At 42.5% G+C, this 17453-nt stretch overlaps 1 protein-coding gene across 3 annotated transcripts in view; it reads left to right on the top strand.

Moving 5' to 3' along the window:
- Window positions 1-17453, top strand: part of LOC141123368 (cytosolic phospholipase A2 gamma-like) — a 214629-nt gene that overhangs the window by 134815 nt on the left and 62361 nt on the right. For all 3 annotated transcript variants that reach the window (XM_073612051.1, XM_073612052.1, XM_073612050.1), the window contains 4 exons: window positions 2325-2375; window positions 8423-8446; window positions 13666-13701; window positions 16682-16717. In XM_073612051.1, coding sequence (XP_073468152.1) covers window positions 2325-2375; window positions 8423-8446; window positions 13666-13701; window positions 16682-16717 — 147 coding nt within the window. The remainder of the gene's footprint in view (window positions 1-2324; window positions 2376-8422; window positions 8447-13665; window positions 13702-16681; window positions 16718-17453) is intronic.

Genomic DNA, 17453 nt, shown 5'->3' with positions numbered 1-17453 from the left:
GGCTTTCTCTCATCTTCGCTCCCTGTGACAGGACGGCTACGCAGGTTCTGATTGCTTGGTGCCGCACTTGTGACGGCACCAACCAACTAGAATGCTCCCATATGTACCTCCTGATAGGGTACATTTAGGAGATAATGCAGAGGGTATTTCTAAGCCCCGGGCGGTAAGGCTCATAGCGGGAGATCGCCGCGATCCAGGTCAGCGGGACTGAGGGGGGTCCTGTGTAAGTTCACCGTACAGATTTTACTGTATAGGTGAACTTACCCTTTAAAGTCAACCAACAGGAACACAAAAAGGAATACACAATTAGCTTCAATGAGCCCCTTACAGGAGCTTCAAATTTAAGCATGTACTGTGACCCCAAGGGTATAAACGCTATCTCCATATGAGACAAATTGCCCCAAGTGGCCAACAAAGTAGATCAATTGTGCCACTTGAGACAGACAAAGGGGCTAAGTTTAGGCCTGAGAGATTATACTGTAAAGCTGAACACAGATCTGCCCTCAGGATAAAGTAATCTGAGTATAGTCTTTGAGGTGATCTTCTGCCGGCTACATTGGGGCCCTTTTGAGACATTGATGTGCAGAAAAATAAGGGTATGTCTATAGGTTGAGTGTTAAGGTTTCACCTGAAGAGGTAAGTAGCAAGAAAGGGGAGTCTTTAGATGCAGTTTGGTACTTTAAGCAAAGGCAGACCCACTTGCAGCAATGAGGTGTTAGCGTGTGCGCAGTGCAGAGCTCTGGGAAGAAGAACAGGTAACTTGGCAGCGTTGGGCCTAGTCTAGAAACAGAATGAGCAGTTAGCACAATAGTGAGTGCAGGGTTTATACCTGCAACTTATTGCAAATGAAAACTGACAGTGTCAACAATGATTCAGCTTAACTGAGTCTGTGACCTGCTCACCACTCCCCCTCTCTGCAATTCTCCTTTGTCATTTGGTTGGATGAACCGATGGAGGGTCCCATTACTCGCAGTTGATCATCACTGATGGTAGGCAAGATGGCAAGTACCTTGGTGGTTCCCTCCTGCATTTCCCCATCAGGTCTTGGTGGTGGTGGCCCATATCACAGACGGACATTGAAGAGTAGGCACCAGAGCAGTCGATGGTACAGCAGGCTCAGCTCGGTCCAGCCACCTGAGGATACAGCAGCATCCAATGAAACTCAGCACAGCAGGGCTTGGCACTGCACAGCACTTCTCTCAGCCTCTCTCTGGTTGACGTGCTCCCCAACTGACCTTCCTCCTTCCTGGGATTCATTTTTAAGACCCTTCCTGCTCCCAGGTATCCCTGGGTACCATAGTTGGTTTCTCAGTGATGGCCGTGGCTCAGGTTCTTTTCCAGACTACATTTCCCAGAGTGGCACAGCCTAAACTCAGTTACAAGCTAAATAAATAACACTTGCTACTGCCATCTTGTGGAAGGAAAATAGTTCTGCAGCCCGTAACATTACATTTGCAACATCTGTTTTTATTGATTTTGAGATAGAGATAGCATACAAAAGAAATACTGTACATAATAAGGAGCTGAAGTGTAGAGCATGGGGCATGGGGGAAAATTGTAATCCTACTCATTCTCAAAGCAAAAAAAAAAAGATGTCACCCAGAAATAAATATACCCAAGTGTTTGATAAGTCCTTTATTAAAATAATAAAAATCCTCTTAAAATGTCAGATGTTGTAAATCCATCATTAATCACAATGCCCACTGCTCACCGACTCATTAAAATGAAAAAAAACCAAACAACTGATGTACCTGGTGCAACAAGACTAATCCTGAATGACCGCTTCCCAAACTGCCTTTATCTAAATAATTGAAGTAGTGGGGATAATAGTGACATCATTGTGATCATATTTGGGCAGTGGTGTCATTGCTATCCCCGCCCCTTTGCTTTTATGTTTGTTGATTTCTGGCCATGAAAGCAATGTGCCAGTGACAGTGATGGTTGCTAGGGACACAATTGGTGCCAGCACCCGCAACTTGCTTGGCAGCCATAGGATGCTCAGCTCCGGATGAGCATGGGGGGGAGGGGGGTGAAGGGAAAAATTTGGGACCTTTGTCCAATCATTCAAACAACCAAGGTTCAAACCGAACCTAGGTAGGCTCCATCCTAGTATTTACAACATAAAAGAAGATGCATTCCTGATTTTCCCTTATAGATAATAACCCTGATATAACTGTCCTTGACAGTTGGAGAGAAAACCCATAGTTAAAGAATATGAATGTGTATATGGCTATGTGACTAATAAATACTATACGTTCATTTACAATTCATAACTGCGATCCTCATTGTATTCAGCACTAATGCTGTCTTTATTTTCTCTGCAGGATTGTGGGGCAGTGCACCCGGTGGTGATTGGGTTAAGGTATACTTACATGGTAGGTGTTCAACATTTACTGATTATACCTCCCCTGCAAGAAGGGATTCCTGGCTTGACAATCCATACAGCCAACCCCTCTCTAACTAATTGATGCAGCAATTATTAATAATAATAATAATAATAATAATAATAGAAAACAACTAAAATCTCTATGCCAGCTTTATTTGGTGTGACTGCCCCTTGCCTTCAAAATGGCATCAATTCCTCAAGGTAGACTTGCACACAGTACATGAAGGAACTCAGTAGGCAGGTTGTTCCAAACATCTTTGAGAACTACGCACAGATCTGTGGATATCGGCTGCCTCAAATCCTTTTGTCTCTTCATGTCATCCCAGACAGACTCCCTGATACTGAGGGCTCTGTGGGGGCCAAGCCATCACTTTTAAGGTTCCTTATTTACACTGAAGATATTTCTTAATGACATTGACTGGATGCTTGGGGTGGTTGTCCCCTACAGAATAAAGTTGGGGCCAATCACACACCTCCCTGATGGTACGGCATGATGGATAAGTATTTGCCTTTTTTTCCCAGCATTGAGGAAACCATTGACTGGGTAATGCTGAGAAGCGTAGACGCAGTGGTCGGCCAAGGAAGCTGAATGCAGCAGATGAAAGACACATCATACTTTCTTCCCTTCCACATCGGAAGATGTCCAGCACTGCCATCAGCACAGAACTGGAGGAGACCAGTGGGACCCAGGTACCTCCATCTACTGCCTGGAGAAGTCTGGCCAGAAGTGATCTTCATGGAAGAATTGTGGACAAAAAGCCTCCTATGTGGAAACAAGGCTAAGTGATTCTACTATGTAAGAAAACCTAGGAACTGAGGGGGGCAGACAAATGCCAGCAGGCACATTGGACTGATGAGTAAAATGTGAAATATTTGTCTGTAGCAGGAGGCAGTTTGTTGGGGGAAGGGATGGAGAGCGATACAATATTAAGTGCCTGCCGCCAACTGAAGCACCGTGAAGGTTCCTTGCAAGTTTAGGGCAAGATTTGGTCAGGATCACTGGTGTCCTCAATGCTGAGAAATACAGGGATATACTTCTCCATCATGCCATACCATTAGGGAGGAGATTGTCCCGAAATGTATTCTGCAGCAGGACAACCACCACAAACATACAGCCAATGTAATTAACTATCTTTAGTGTAAATATGTACAAGGAGTCCTGGAAGGCATGGTTTGGCCCCCTCAGAGCCCTGATCTCACCATTACGGAGTCTGTCTAGGATGACATGAAGAGAAGGATTGGAAGCGGCCGACACTCACAGAAGATCAGTGCTTAGTTCTCTAAGATGAACATAGAACAACCTACCTGCCGAGTTCCTTCAAAAACTGTGTGCAAGTCTACCTAGAAGAAGGTAAAGGGGGGGGGACCCCAAATATTGATTCAATTTGGATTTCTCTTCTCTTCATTTACTTTACTTTATGTTAATTGATGAAAATAATCTATTAACACTTCGATTTCTGAAAGCATTCTTCATTTACAGCATTTCTTTCACATGCCTAATGACTCAATTTACATTCTTCTTTTTTTTTTTTTAAATGACAGTTATTTTCAGTCTCTGAGTCCACTGACATTTGAAAATGACAGTGACATGGGTGAAATAAAGAACAATATCTAGGCAGGTACAATTGATCCTCCTAGCTAAAGGTGACACTAATTACTGTGCTGCTGTGCTTGAGAAGAGAAACCTTGTTCCTCTGTAGGCTCCATAGGAGTTATCAGGGGAGCAGTGGTCTGTTTGGACATGGTAACACTGGATGTCCTCTGCAGCCATCTTTAGTATTGGTAATGCTAATAAGTAACAGTTGCCTTATGCATTTGGCATGCATTCTGCGAGGGGCTAATGTAGGAAAAGGAACCATGCTTGTCAGGGGCAGTGAGTTGGCCTCAGAGGAAGGTTCCTGCTTGAGGAGGGAAAGATTATGGACAATGCTGCAAGCGTCACTGTTCACCGCCTGAAAGACTAAACTTCTAAGCTCTTACAAGTCTTCTCAAGAGCCGTTTGTGCCTTCACTTCACTGGTCGGCCACCCCTCTTACAGATGCAGCGCCCGGTAATGTAGGACAGCCATTTGTGGTTGCTACCAGAGTTCTGATTCAAGAGTATTTAGAATGGTTTGTGCAAGTGTGCCGCAGTTACTATCGCCATTGTACAAGTGCTAGTGATCACAGATTACGGTTGCCTCGTTGACTGTTCAGTTACCTCCCAAAAATACAAGAATTGTTTAACCTTTTCCTGACTCTGTGCTGGTCCTCCAATTTGGCCAATTCCCAGCCCCACCCACACATATCCTCAGAGTGTTTAAAGAAAATATGTGCCAAGAGACCTATGTTGGGTGTGATTGCTGCCCTCAACTTCTAGAAGTACTAATTTCTTGGTTGTCACTCTAAAGCCTCGTACACGCGATCAGATTGTTGGCCAACCGAGCGTCTGATTTTTTTCCAAAGGGCGTGTGCCAGGAACTTGTCTTGCATACTAAAGGTACACAATTGTCGGCCAACAAACACGAACATAGTGATGTACTATGAGGAATTTCAGCTCCAGAGCGCCACCCTTTGGGCCCCTTCTGCTAATTTGGTGTTTGGTGAGCATTGATTTCGAGCATGCGTGTTTGTACTTTCCACTTTTGTATGACGGACTTGTGTACCGATGATACGAAAATCAGACAACAGACCGGTGTCTGCCAAGAAGCGTACTAATGGTCAGATTTTAGGACAACAGTCTGTCAACAGACAATCACCTGCCAACAATCGTATTGTGTGTAAGAGGCCTAAAAGGGCTCAAAATTTTCTCAGTGTTGTCATGCGTTGATGCGTATAACAGCGCGTTACATTGAGTTAAACAGCAAATGTAATATAAATGGGCTGAAACTCACAGCAACACATGCAGAAATGGGGCAGGCTGCATTTTATGGCAGGGCAAAGCACAGAGCACCGTGCTGCATTGCAGTGTATATGCCTTTGGGAGGTGCACTGGGCAGCTATTCACAATAAATTGCACCATCACTCAAATGTGGGATGATGTCATTTCCACCCATGTGCAGGAGTTCAGTCATCCCGGCACACAGGCACCATTCCGCAACGTATACTGAGCTGTGCATGCTCAGCATACATTTTAAAAAAGTACCTTGTGCAATAAATAGCCTGCCTGCTTACATTTTTCAAAAGAAAGTCTTTAGTTCTACTTTAAGGGGTCCAATTTGACTAGTACAGTCCAAGAACAGATTCATTCAAAATGTCCATATGTTGTTCTTTGGATGTTCAAGAGCTCCCAATCCCTCTGCCCCCCCCCCAATCCTCCCAAACCTCTGTTCAAAACACATACCTGCCCAGCAGATCCAATGTTGTCCTGCAGTGATTCACTATTCAGGTTGGCTGCCATCTTGATCCTCCTCAGCCAGCTTCTACTTCCGGGTTCAGGCAGCCCGGCCCCCAATGACATGTGAGCTCCGCCCCTTGGCACATGCTCTGCACATGGACTCCCACAGACTCCTTGGATATGTGAGAGACGGGGGTCTCCCAGGAGGCTACGGGAGAAGGTCATGTCATTATGGACTGGACAAGAATGGTGACAGGGAATGGAAAAAAAATAAACAAAGGGCTCCCCAAATATAAACTGCCTATTCTGGTTATTGTATTTTTTTAATTGTATTTAATGTTCTTCAATTAAAGATAATATAACAGAATTTATTGTTTTACAGACATGCATACTCCTTGTCTTTTCCTTTTTGCACCTTTGTTTAGATGTTATATCCAGTGATATTTTGGGGTTACACACCATATATAGGTTGTTTACATACCTTTGTCACTTTGGGTATTACCTTTACCACCATGAGTCTACATTTATCCATGTAGATTTCCAATATTCTCTATAGCGCCACACATTATTGTTTTATTTACAGACATGCATATCTCCCAACTTTTTGAAATGGGAATGAGGGACACCTGTCAGCAAAAGTATTCAGGCATAGGACACACACCCCCTTGCCACGCCCCCTTAAAGGAGAATTGTACAAAAAAACAAGATTGGTTAAACCCACAAGTCCTTTTTTACCACCACTATTCCTTTATATTGGCTTTTGGAATTTACAAATGCAGCAATTTAGAAATCAGCTGAAAAGTTTAACGCTGGAAAACGCTTTTTGATAGATACAAAAGTGCATTTTATATACATCTATATAGATCAGACCAAAATGAGGGACACATGAGGAGGAATGAGGGACAGAGGGACATTGTACCAAATCAGGGACAGTCCCTCAAAATCAGGGACAGTTGGGAGATATCTACATGTGTACAAATTTCATCCAGTGGCTGAAGGGAGGTAAGAAGTCAACTTTAGACCTCTTGGTAACTCCAGATTACCAGTAAAATTAAAATGTCAGGCACTTCCTGTGATCACCTACCTGTCTATTCATTACTTGCTGTATGTCTGTGTTAATTTTAGGAGAAGTCCAGCCTGAGCTCGTTTGGCTCTACTTCTCCTCTGGATCACAGGAGTGCAATTCGCTTTGCAGCAGAGTGTGGACTGAAGTCCGCTGACATCACGGATATCAGTCCAGGCAGCGCGTCATCCTGACAATGGGAGTCTGGATCCACCAGGTGCCTGGACTGGCACCCTTCTCAGCCACTCAGCGAGCCGCTCCCCACCCCCTCCACAGATCAGCGCTCCAGTGAGCATGGAGGAGCAGAGCAGAGAGCTGTGACTGACAGTCTACAGCTCTCTGCTAAGGGAGCTCTGAAAACCGAGTGATCGGCGGTGTTTGATCGCTTGGTTTTTAGTGCAGAAGTGCTGGGGGCAGATGCAGCATCCACCTAGGACCTCTGCACTAAAAACCAAGCGATCAAACATCCAGACCAGGCACTGGAACGCCCCCAGGAAGGCAGATGTATGGCAGAGGGATTGTATTATGTCCAGTATGACATCAAAAGGTCTGCTGGTGTAAAATGTCCCATGAGAGAGGGGTGTGAGCGCACACCCTAAAATTCCGGGGGATGGCTAGCCAAATTTAGGGTGTTTTAGGGTGTACGCTCACACCGCTCTCTCATGGGACATTTTACACCAGCAGAGCTTTTGATGTTATACTGGACAATAATACAATTCCTCTGCCTTACATCTGCCTTCATGGGGGCGTTCCAGTATGAATAGGGAAAATAAAAAAGAAACCCATACTTCTCTTTTAAAGACGTCATGTTTGGAACAGGAAGGGGCCATCCCCAAATCATGTTCCAACATGACTGCGCACCAGTGCACAAAGCAAGGATTATTACCTCGACTAACCTCCAGGCTTATTCTCTCACACCTTACATCAAACATATTATAATAGTCTATATTTTTGACTAGTTTACATGGTTTGGATGAACCCTTCACTCATTACACCAGTGATTGTAGGTCAAGAGCTTTGACATATAGAGGTTAGCACGAAGGTATGAAAAATATATATTTTTTAACATGGTTCTATGGTGTCCATTTTGTTTATTAACATTAGGTTATATAACAAATAGAGAATGTTTTATAAAACATAAAAATCCTCACACACAATAAACAATAAGTAGTGATGATTTTTTACTGGACATCCATAGTACATTGTTAATAATATAAGAAAAAAGAAAATTTTATTTTGTTTGTTCAACATTTGCATTTATTAATTTTTCATCTTTATCATTTATATTCATGTCCATACTTGGATCTATAGATTGATATTTTATTCAATACAAATTCTCACCTCATGAACAAACTACTTAATACACATATATGTATGGATACATGTTAAATATTTTCACGCAGATTTATATATATATATATATTTTCTAAAAATAACATCTTAATTATAATAATGTTTCATCATGCATTCATATTCTAAATGTATTATTCTGCATATAAAGCATAGACCTGTTCTCATAATTGTATGTATATACTTTTCGTTTTGTAACTTGCTGCATGTATATGCTTAGAAGTTGTGTGGTCAATTTAAATGACATAGAACGATATCATTTTCATTGTGATATATAGTATGGTAATATATTTCCATCATCTTTATAGATTGGATTCGCATCAATTTTCCAGGTGCGTACCTGCGTATTGATATATTATTAATTTTCTACTTACTGAACGCATTATCATCTGGATCATGTATTAGTGTGCTCACAGTTTCTGTACATTTTAATGTGAATTACTTAGATGGTCAGCTGTTTAGTGGTCCGGTGTTCTGCCATATAGTGTCCTCCTATCGGATAGTGTCCGCTCCGTACTGCACAGGCGCAGCGCTTGCGCAGTATGGAGCAGAAGGAGATGCCGAAAATGTCCGAAGTTGATCAGCTGACCATCAGCTGTACACGGCGCTTCGGCAGTTCTTAGCGATGGCAGTGTAAGAGGGCCCCTCGCGGGCTCGCTTCGCTCGCCACGCTTCGGGCACGGCCTCGCTGCGCTCGGCAACTATATGTTCTCACTCTATGTCCACTTGGATAGTAGGGAATGAACCTGGACATAGGGTGAGAATAACAGCGCAGGCGCCGTGTACAGCTGATGATCAGCTGTTAAACTTTGGAGACTTTCGGCGTCTCGTTTGTCCTCCGTACTGCGCCTGCGCAGTACAGGGAGGACACTATATGATAGGGGACTCTATTTGACAAGACACCGGCATCTGCTGACATGTATTGCTAAATATAATCCTTTACATGAGACACAATTAACACAACATATTGTTATTTGTTGTGGCTCAATATTTACTCCCATTTTTTTGCAACATCTTTACCCTCTATAGCCAGCTTACATACCACATACACAACTGCCGTTCCTATTGAAACTTTGTATCACACTGCTATACTCACTGATACATTTCTATTTAACATCCATGCCCACTCTTTATTCTTAATTTTGTCCCTATTTGCTGAATAGCTTGATGTGCTCCCAGTCCACAGAGACATCGTTGCTCTATCACATGCAGTTTTACATCACATCGCAGGGCACTTCATATGTTTCTATTGCTCCAGCTATACCATACTTACATCTATGTTTATTCATTACTTTGACAACCCCTTTTTTACACACTTGGTCTGTGGTGGGACCGCCACCCACTGCTTATAAACCTTGTGTTATATACAAGGCATCTCAATTTTATATGTGATTGCTTAGACAGGTTTTGATATACCCACACACAAACCGATCTCTATTCAGGATCAACTACTTAAACTAATTGCTATACATAAGGCATTCTACCTTTAGATGCGTGCACTTTGACAGGCTTTAATACACCTACACACAAACCGATTCCTGTTCACAACTAATCATTTAGATTGACAGCACCATAATATGGTTTCTGTGATCGCATCGATGGGTTTTGATATACCCACACACAAGCAGATCTCTATTCATGATCAATCGCCCAGATTGATTGCTACACCCAAGACACTTCACTTTTAGTTGCCATCGCTCTGATAGGCTTTTGACACATTCATACACAAGCCGATTCACATGCACAATTTATCACTCAAACTGATAGCACCATAACATAGTTCTTGTTTAGTTATTTGACATTTTCTTTTATTCATCTTTTTACTTATATTTTATACACTATCTTGGAATCAAAACCACGTTCATGTATATACAGAGGCGGCTCTCTAATTAGGCAAATTAGGCGGTCGCCTAAGGCCTCGAACTCACTGGGGCCTCGCGGACGCCTAATTTGCCTGTTCTCAATCACTGAAGTTGACGCCGGCGGCTCCGCCTACCCCCACTGGGACTCTGTGGCTTAGGAGCTGACGGACAAATCAGATACTGCCCACAGCCTGAGGAATAGCTGCCTCATCACAGAGCGTCCCAGTCCGTGGGGCCTCATGTGTAAGTTTTGCCTAAGGCCTCACAAAGCCTAGAGCCGCCTCTGTGTATATACACTGGTTTGACCAAATAATTTGGCTATTTATTTCATTATGCATCCCATACTTTGACATTTAAACGACTTGTATACATATACAATTACAATTTGGATTTTATCTTTCAAATTCAATCTCATTAATTTCTTTCACTATATCCTATTCTATTTTCATCTTCACTTTTTTATTATTATTAATATTTTTTCATTATTGTCCTTTTTTAATGCATATGGCTACATTGCATTACCTATTGGTGCACATATTCAATTCTCACTATCAATTATTAATGCACATATTTATTTATTTTCATTTTTACTTATTTATGTATTTATTATATTTTTTTACTAGTAGTGCACATACACTGCTGTAGTCATGCGTTTTACATATAAATTCAGGTCCACACACTTTTACACTTTTTTTACATATATACAGTTTTTTACACTCACTAATTTTTCACTCATTTGTTGCTGTGCTTTTTTGCATTTTGTTTTAACACAATTAAGTTGCATCACACTCCCCCTTTGTTCATACATATTGTGTGTTTATCTCACCTCACTCACATATTCAAACACATACATATATATGTGTGTATGTGTATATGTATACATATATATATATATATATATATATATATATATATATATATATATATATATATATATATATATATATATATATATATATATATATATATATATATATATATATATAATTTTTTTTTTTTTTTTTCCTATGTATTCGTTGTTGTTTTAAAAAGTCATTTCCATAAGAGTTTTTTTCTTATTGGGTAGCACATGTCTTTGATAGCAGATGCCGAGACTTTGCACAATCAGCTTTCAGCTGATATCCATTAGATGAGTGACCATGAAGTCATGTGGTATCTCTTATCAAGATATATAAGACAGTCATCCCAATATTTGTCAGCTATGAGTAAGCGCTCGAACTAGAACGTGAAACGTGTCAGCTGTGTCTGTACCACCCGCCTGATTGTCCTGTTTTTTATGATCCAAGTTTTACAATAAAGAAGATGTTTTCAACTTTATCCGGTGTGCGGCATCCAGATTTTCCTGTTTCAAACCCTGCACAAAGCAAGGGCCATAAAGACATGGATGAGCGAGTTGGGGGTGGAGGAACTTGACTGGCAGAGTCCTGACCTCAACCCGATAGAACACCTTTGGGATGAATTAGAGCGGACACTGCAAGCCAGGCCTTCTCGTCCAACATCAGTGCCTGACCTCACAAATTCACTTCTGGAAGAATGGTCCTGTGATCCAGATTATAAAAACAGCAAAGTCCATCCAGGGATCACTCAAAAACCAAGTCCTGCTCACCACACCAGCAGGATCAACATGGAGGCCCAGCAAGACCAGGCACTGGAACGCCCCCATGAAGGCAGATGTATGGCAGAGGGATTGTATTATGTCCAGTATAACATCAAAAGCTCTGCTGGTGTAAAATGTCCCATGAGAGAGGGGTGTGAGCGCACACCCTAAAACACCCTAAATTTGGCTAGCCATCCCCCCAGAATTTTAGAGTGTGCGCTCACACCTCTCTCATGGGACATTTTACACCAGCAGACCTTTTGATGTCATACTGGACATAATACAATCCCTCTGCCATACATCTGCCTTCCTGGGGGCGTTCCAGTGCCTGGTCTGGATGGACTTTGCTGTTTTTTATAATCTTTGTGGCTGATATCCTGCTTTTATTATTAATTGTCAACATTTTTAATATTCTTCATTTATAAATACACCCCTGAAGAAAGAAGGGATTCTGAAACACGTTGGGTGTGGTTCCAGTACTCTGTCTTTCCACCACGGAAGTCCGGAACCTACGAGTAGTAGCCACTGCTATGCCATGTTGACATGTTTTTTGTTCAGCCACCAATTTTGTTTGCATGTACATATACCATTTATCTCGTATGTATTAAGAAAATTATATATTTTTTCATTTTTTCTATCATTGTGTTTTGTACACACAGTGATTTGACACAAAGTCTCTGGACTCCAGAACCCAATCCAGGAGCCATAAGTAAGGCCTAAAGGCTGAGGTGGTGTTTTTTTTTTTGGCTATGTATTTAGCAGCATTGCAATAAAGTTTTGAAGCATTTTTAGATGATTATTGTGGCACTCACCTTTTCCCTTTCTTTGCCAGTGATGGAGGTTGTGGAGACCTTTTCACGCTGAGTGCCCTGCCAAGAAGCGGATGTTTGTTGCCTGGGAGGTGGAAGCTTTGATACACCTGTTCCCGATCCATTACCAATCCTGGAGAAAACAGGAGTATCCTTCACTATGCATAAGAGCAAAAGAATGTCACCAGCACACCAAGGATCTCCAGAGAGGGTCCTAAGCCTTAATAGTGGATCAAATCATTACAGCAGATTGCAATGTTTTGAAGTCACAAAGGACCCCTTCATCAGGCATGTGACACATGTGACACCACATGCCTGATGAAAGGGGTCCTGTCTGGCTCTTAAACATTACACTCTGCTGTAAAAATGTTATTGTTGATTAAAGCTTAGGACCCACTCTGGAGAACCTTGGTGTGCTGGGGACATTCTTTTGCCCTTTTTCATAGTGGAGGATGATTCTGTTTTCTCCAGGATTGGTGATTCCTGGATCGGGAACAGGTGTATCCAAGCTTTCACCTCCCAGGTTACGAACGTCCGCTTCTTGGTGACATTCTTTTGCTCTGACTTGACACGGTTCCAGATGGTGGTCACTTCGGCACCCACTTATACTCACAGCCATTTATACAGGAACCTGTGTGTGTTGGGAATAGTGCATTGGAACTCCATTATAAACAGAAACCCTGAAGCCCCTAAACCTGCATCAGTGAGAACCCTGTGTGATACATACCCCTTCTGACCCAATGACATGGTGCAGCCCTGTCACAATTAATAGAACAATAGATAGATAGAGCACTAAGCTAAACAGTAATCTTCCTTAACTGGCAATAATTCATATTTGATTATATGATGTTTAAAAATGTTACTGTGTTACTGTGAAATATGAACTGCACTTCAATGGGTGAGCACAGGAATCAGGGTAGAGAAGCACTACAGCAAGGAGTTTCTTTACAGGAAGTGTCAGGTCTCACACTACAGACAGAAGTCATGTGGATTTGGGTGTCAAATTGGCTATCACTGGATTTCTTTCCAATCTAACACAGAGTCTTTAGTTGGGACTTTTTTGCTACTCACTTCACTTTTTTTTGAGGTGTATATTGTAGTACATTTCACGGTGTACTCTCTGGACTATTTTATGGAATTTATCTATATGTTTATTGTTTTATATTATTATTAATTGATTGTCACTCATTAATTATGTTTAGACTCATAACTAGATTTTATGCACTGAACTTTTTCAATGGTATTATTCTGTACATGTTATCTGTGTGTTTCACTTTATGCAGATTTTTCAAAGAAGTTTAGCCTGGAAATGAAGCAAGGTAGGTAACGCTGTGGATGAATTGATATGGTGTCAGATCATGTCCCTTTTGTTAATTGGTGGAGGATGTGGGCACAGGGTTAGAGGCTTCTTCCCTTCCAAGACTTTTCAATGTCACTGGACTCCAGAACTCAATCCAGGAATTACCAATCCTGCAGAAAACAGTGAAACCAGTGTCCTTCACTACAGACACCCTGAAGCCCTGTCACAATAGTTAGATATGTAGCGGTGTGTTGCCACTAGTTACTAACATCCACCATATCACCCTGCTGCCGACATTCATATATCACTTCTGAGACAATGAACAGTCATTTGCTTTGTTTTGTTTTTGTTTTTTGGGAGGATATAACTTGGTTGGGGAAAGGGTATATGGGATGCCCATAGATCAAATTACTTTGCCGTCATATTTGTAAATTAGAACTTCGTTTGAGCCTTGAAGAAATGATGCACATATATAACATCTACAGTCTCTCCCCTGCATCACCATGCAGATTATTGCTCCTCCTCTCCGTAACTACTGCAGACTATTGCTCCCAGGAATCCTTCCCTCCTGCACAAACTTATTCTGTAGCACATTGTTTTTTGTCACATCCTCTTCTATATGCAAAAGAACCCACTCTAGTACTTGTAAATCCTGCAGCCTCAGGCCGCATCGATTTGACACTATTCCCCACAGTCTCTTCTGCTCCAGGACTCCTCATCAATGACCGTGTAAAGATGAGGACTTCATCCATGACCGTGTAAGGATGAAGTTCCCTCACAGACTCCCTGGCATGTCTCCACATCCAGCACTCCACTGTGGTACACTCACCAACCTTTCTCTGCCCCGAGTCTATGATGGAAAACTTAACTGGACCGTACGTTCCGACAGCTTCTCCTGCCCCTCTGCTCCAGGAAATCCTCATCAATGATGTGTAATGGTGAGGACTTCACCCATGACCGTGTAAGGGTGAAGCTCCCTCACAGATCTCCCGGGCCTCATCCCGCGATCGGCGCACTCCTCCAGATGGGGGTGCCCTCCTGCTGCTGTCTAGTACCCCATTCTCCACTTCTCTCGGCCTACTCCTCCCAGTGACCTGTTACCTCAGCTTATATGGGAGGCCTGCCCCCTGTCGATTCCAGTTGGGGATTAGTCAGGGCTCCTCACATGAGCTGCCTGCCACTCCAGTTCTAGGCCTTGCCCCTCTTCCAGAACATTCTCACTGGAAGCAGGGGATGCGCCTCAGAACCAAAGTACAGGTGGTCACACCCACTGCTACACTAACCACTCCCTGTCCCCAGATCAAAAACAAACAGGCCTAGCTTGCAGCATAGACCTGCCTAAATTTGCTGACATTTTCCCTACCAAAAACACCTCACTCTAGCACCTACCTATGGTAGAGGGTGCTACAGATAGAAAGACAGAGTACTAAACTAAACAGTAATCTGCCTTAACTGGCAATAATTAACCAATTAAAGCGGAGTTCCACCCAAAAGTGGAACTTCCGCTCATCTGATTCCCCCCCCCCTCTGGTGCTACAATTGACACCTTTCAGGGGGGAGGGGGGTGTAGACACCTATCTAATACAGGTATTTGCACCCACTTCCTGGAATAGACTCCTGCGGGATTCACGCCCCTTCCTGCACCCCCCCGCTATCTCCTGGGAAACACACAAGTCCCAGGAGATAGCGGGGACCACTTGGGGCTGCCGACATCGCTGGACTCCAGGACAGGTAAGTGTCCATTTATTAAAAGTCAGCAGCTGCAGTGTTTGTAGCTGCTGGCTTTTAATAATTTTTTTTAGGTGGACTCCCTCTTTATGGACCAGTGACGTACCCGTACAATGCTGGAATTTCGTTGGTTATACCGCGATGATGCCTGAGGCCGTTTCTTAGATGTCCTCCCCTCCCGCCACCTTCTGTGGCATGCACGGGCTCTCCCGTCCCACCAGGTGACCCGAGCAACAATCTGGTGCATCCGCCAGCTGGCCAGACGAACACCTTCCATTCTATTCTTGAGCTTTCCCGTCCCACCAGATGACCGAAGTGTCCAGCTGGTGTTTTTACTGATTGGCCAGACAGCCAAGCAAAGCCATAATCACCTTTAATTGGCTGTTTGTGATAGTAACCTGGAAGCAATGACATAATTTCCAGTATACCTAGATGTCAACGGCACCATTTTTTACAATTCAAAAGTATTCAAAAACACAGATTTTGGTGGTTTGAATGCTTTTAAGGGCAGAGGAGGGATCTGAGGTGTTATAGACCCCCAATCCCTATATAAAGAGGACCTGTCACTGCCTATTACTGTCACAAAGGATGTTTACATTCATTATAGACCCCAGATCTCTCCATAAAGAGTACCTGTCACCATCTATTACTGTCACATGGGATGTTTACATTCATTATAGACCCCAGATCTCCAGATCTCTCCATAAAGAGTACCTGTCACCGTCTATTACTGACCCCATGACATGGTGCAGCCCTGTCACAATTAATAGAACAATAGATAGATAGAGCACTAAACTAAACAGTACGCTTCCTTAACTGGCAATAAGTCATATTTGATTATATGATGTTTAAAAATGTTACTGTGAAATATGAACTGCACTTCAATGGGTGAGCACAGGAATCAGGGTAGAGAAGCACTACAGCAAGGAATTTCTTTACAGGAAGTGTCAGGTCGCACACTACAGACAGAAGTCATGTGGATTTAGGTGTCAAATTGCCTATGCCTGGATTTCTTTCCAATCTAACACAGAGTCTTTAGTTGGGACTTTTTTGCTACCCACTTCACTTTTTTGAGGTGTATATTGTGGTACATTTCACAGTATACTCTCTGGACCTCTTTATGGAATTTATCTATATGTTTATTATTTTATATTGTTATTAATGGATTGTCACTCATTAATTATTTTTAGACTCATAACTAGATTTTATGCACTGCACTTTTTCAATGGTATTATTCTGTACATGTTATCTGTGTGTTTCACTTTATGCAGATACGTCAAAGAAGTCTAGCCCGGAAATGGAGCTAGGTAGGTAACTCTGTGGATGAATTGATATGGTGTCAGATCATGTCCCTTTTGTTAATTGGTGGAGGATGTGGGCACAGGGTTAGAGGCTTCTTCCCTTCCAAGACTTTTTAATGTCACTGGACTCCAGAACCCAATCCAGGAATTACCAGTCCTGCAGAAAACAGTGAAACCAGTGTCCTTCACTACAAATAGACACCCTGAAGCCCTGTCACAATATAGATATAGATATGTAGCGGTGTGTTGCCACTAGTTACTAACATACACCATATCACCCTGCTGCCCGACCTTCATATATCACTTCTGAGACAATGAACAGTCATTTTCTTTGTTTTGTTTTTGTTTATTGGGGGGTATAACTTGGTTGGGGAAAGGGTATATGGGATGCCCATAGATCAAATTGCTTTGTCATCATATTTGTAAATTAGAACTTTGTTTGAGATTTGAAGAAATGATGCGCATGTATAACATCTACAGTCTCTCCCCTGCATCACCATGCAGATTATTGCTCCTCCTCTCCGTAACTACTGCAGACTATTGCTCCCAGGAATCCTTCCCTCCTGCACAAACTTATTTTGTAGCACATTGTTTTTTGTCACATCCTCTTCTATATGCAAAAGAACCCACTCTAGTCCAGCTTGCAAAGCCTGCGCCCTCGGGCCGCATCAATTTGACACTATTCCCCACAGTCTCTCTTCTGCTCCAGGACTCCTCATCAATGACCGTGTAAAGATGAGGA

Source organism: Aquarana catesbeiana, linkage group LG01 (assembly GCF_042186555.1).
Source record: "Aquarana catesbeiana isolate 2022-GZ linkage group LG01, ASM4218655v1, whole genome shotgun sequence".
Taxonomy (NCBI): domain Eukaryota; kingdom Metazoa; phylum Chordata; class Amphibia; order Anura; family Ranidae; genus Aquarana; species Aquarana catesbeiana.
This window is presented reverse-complemented; position numbering and strand designations above follow the sequence as displayed.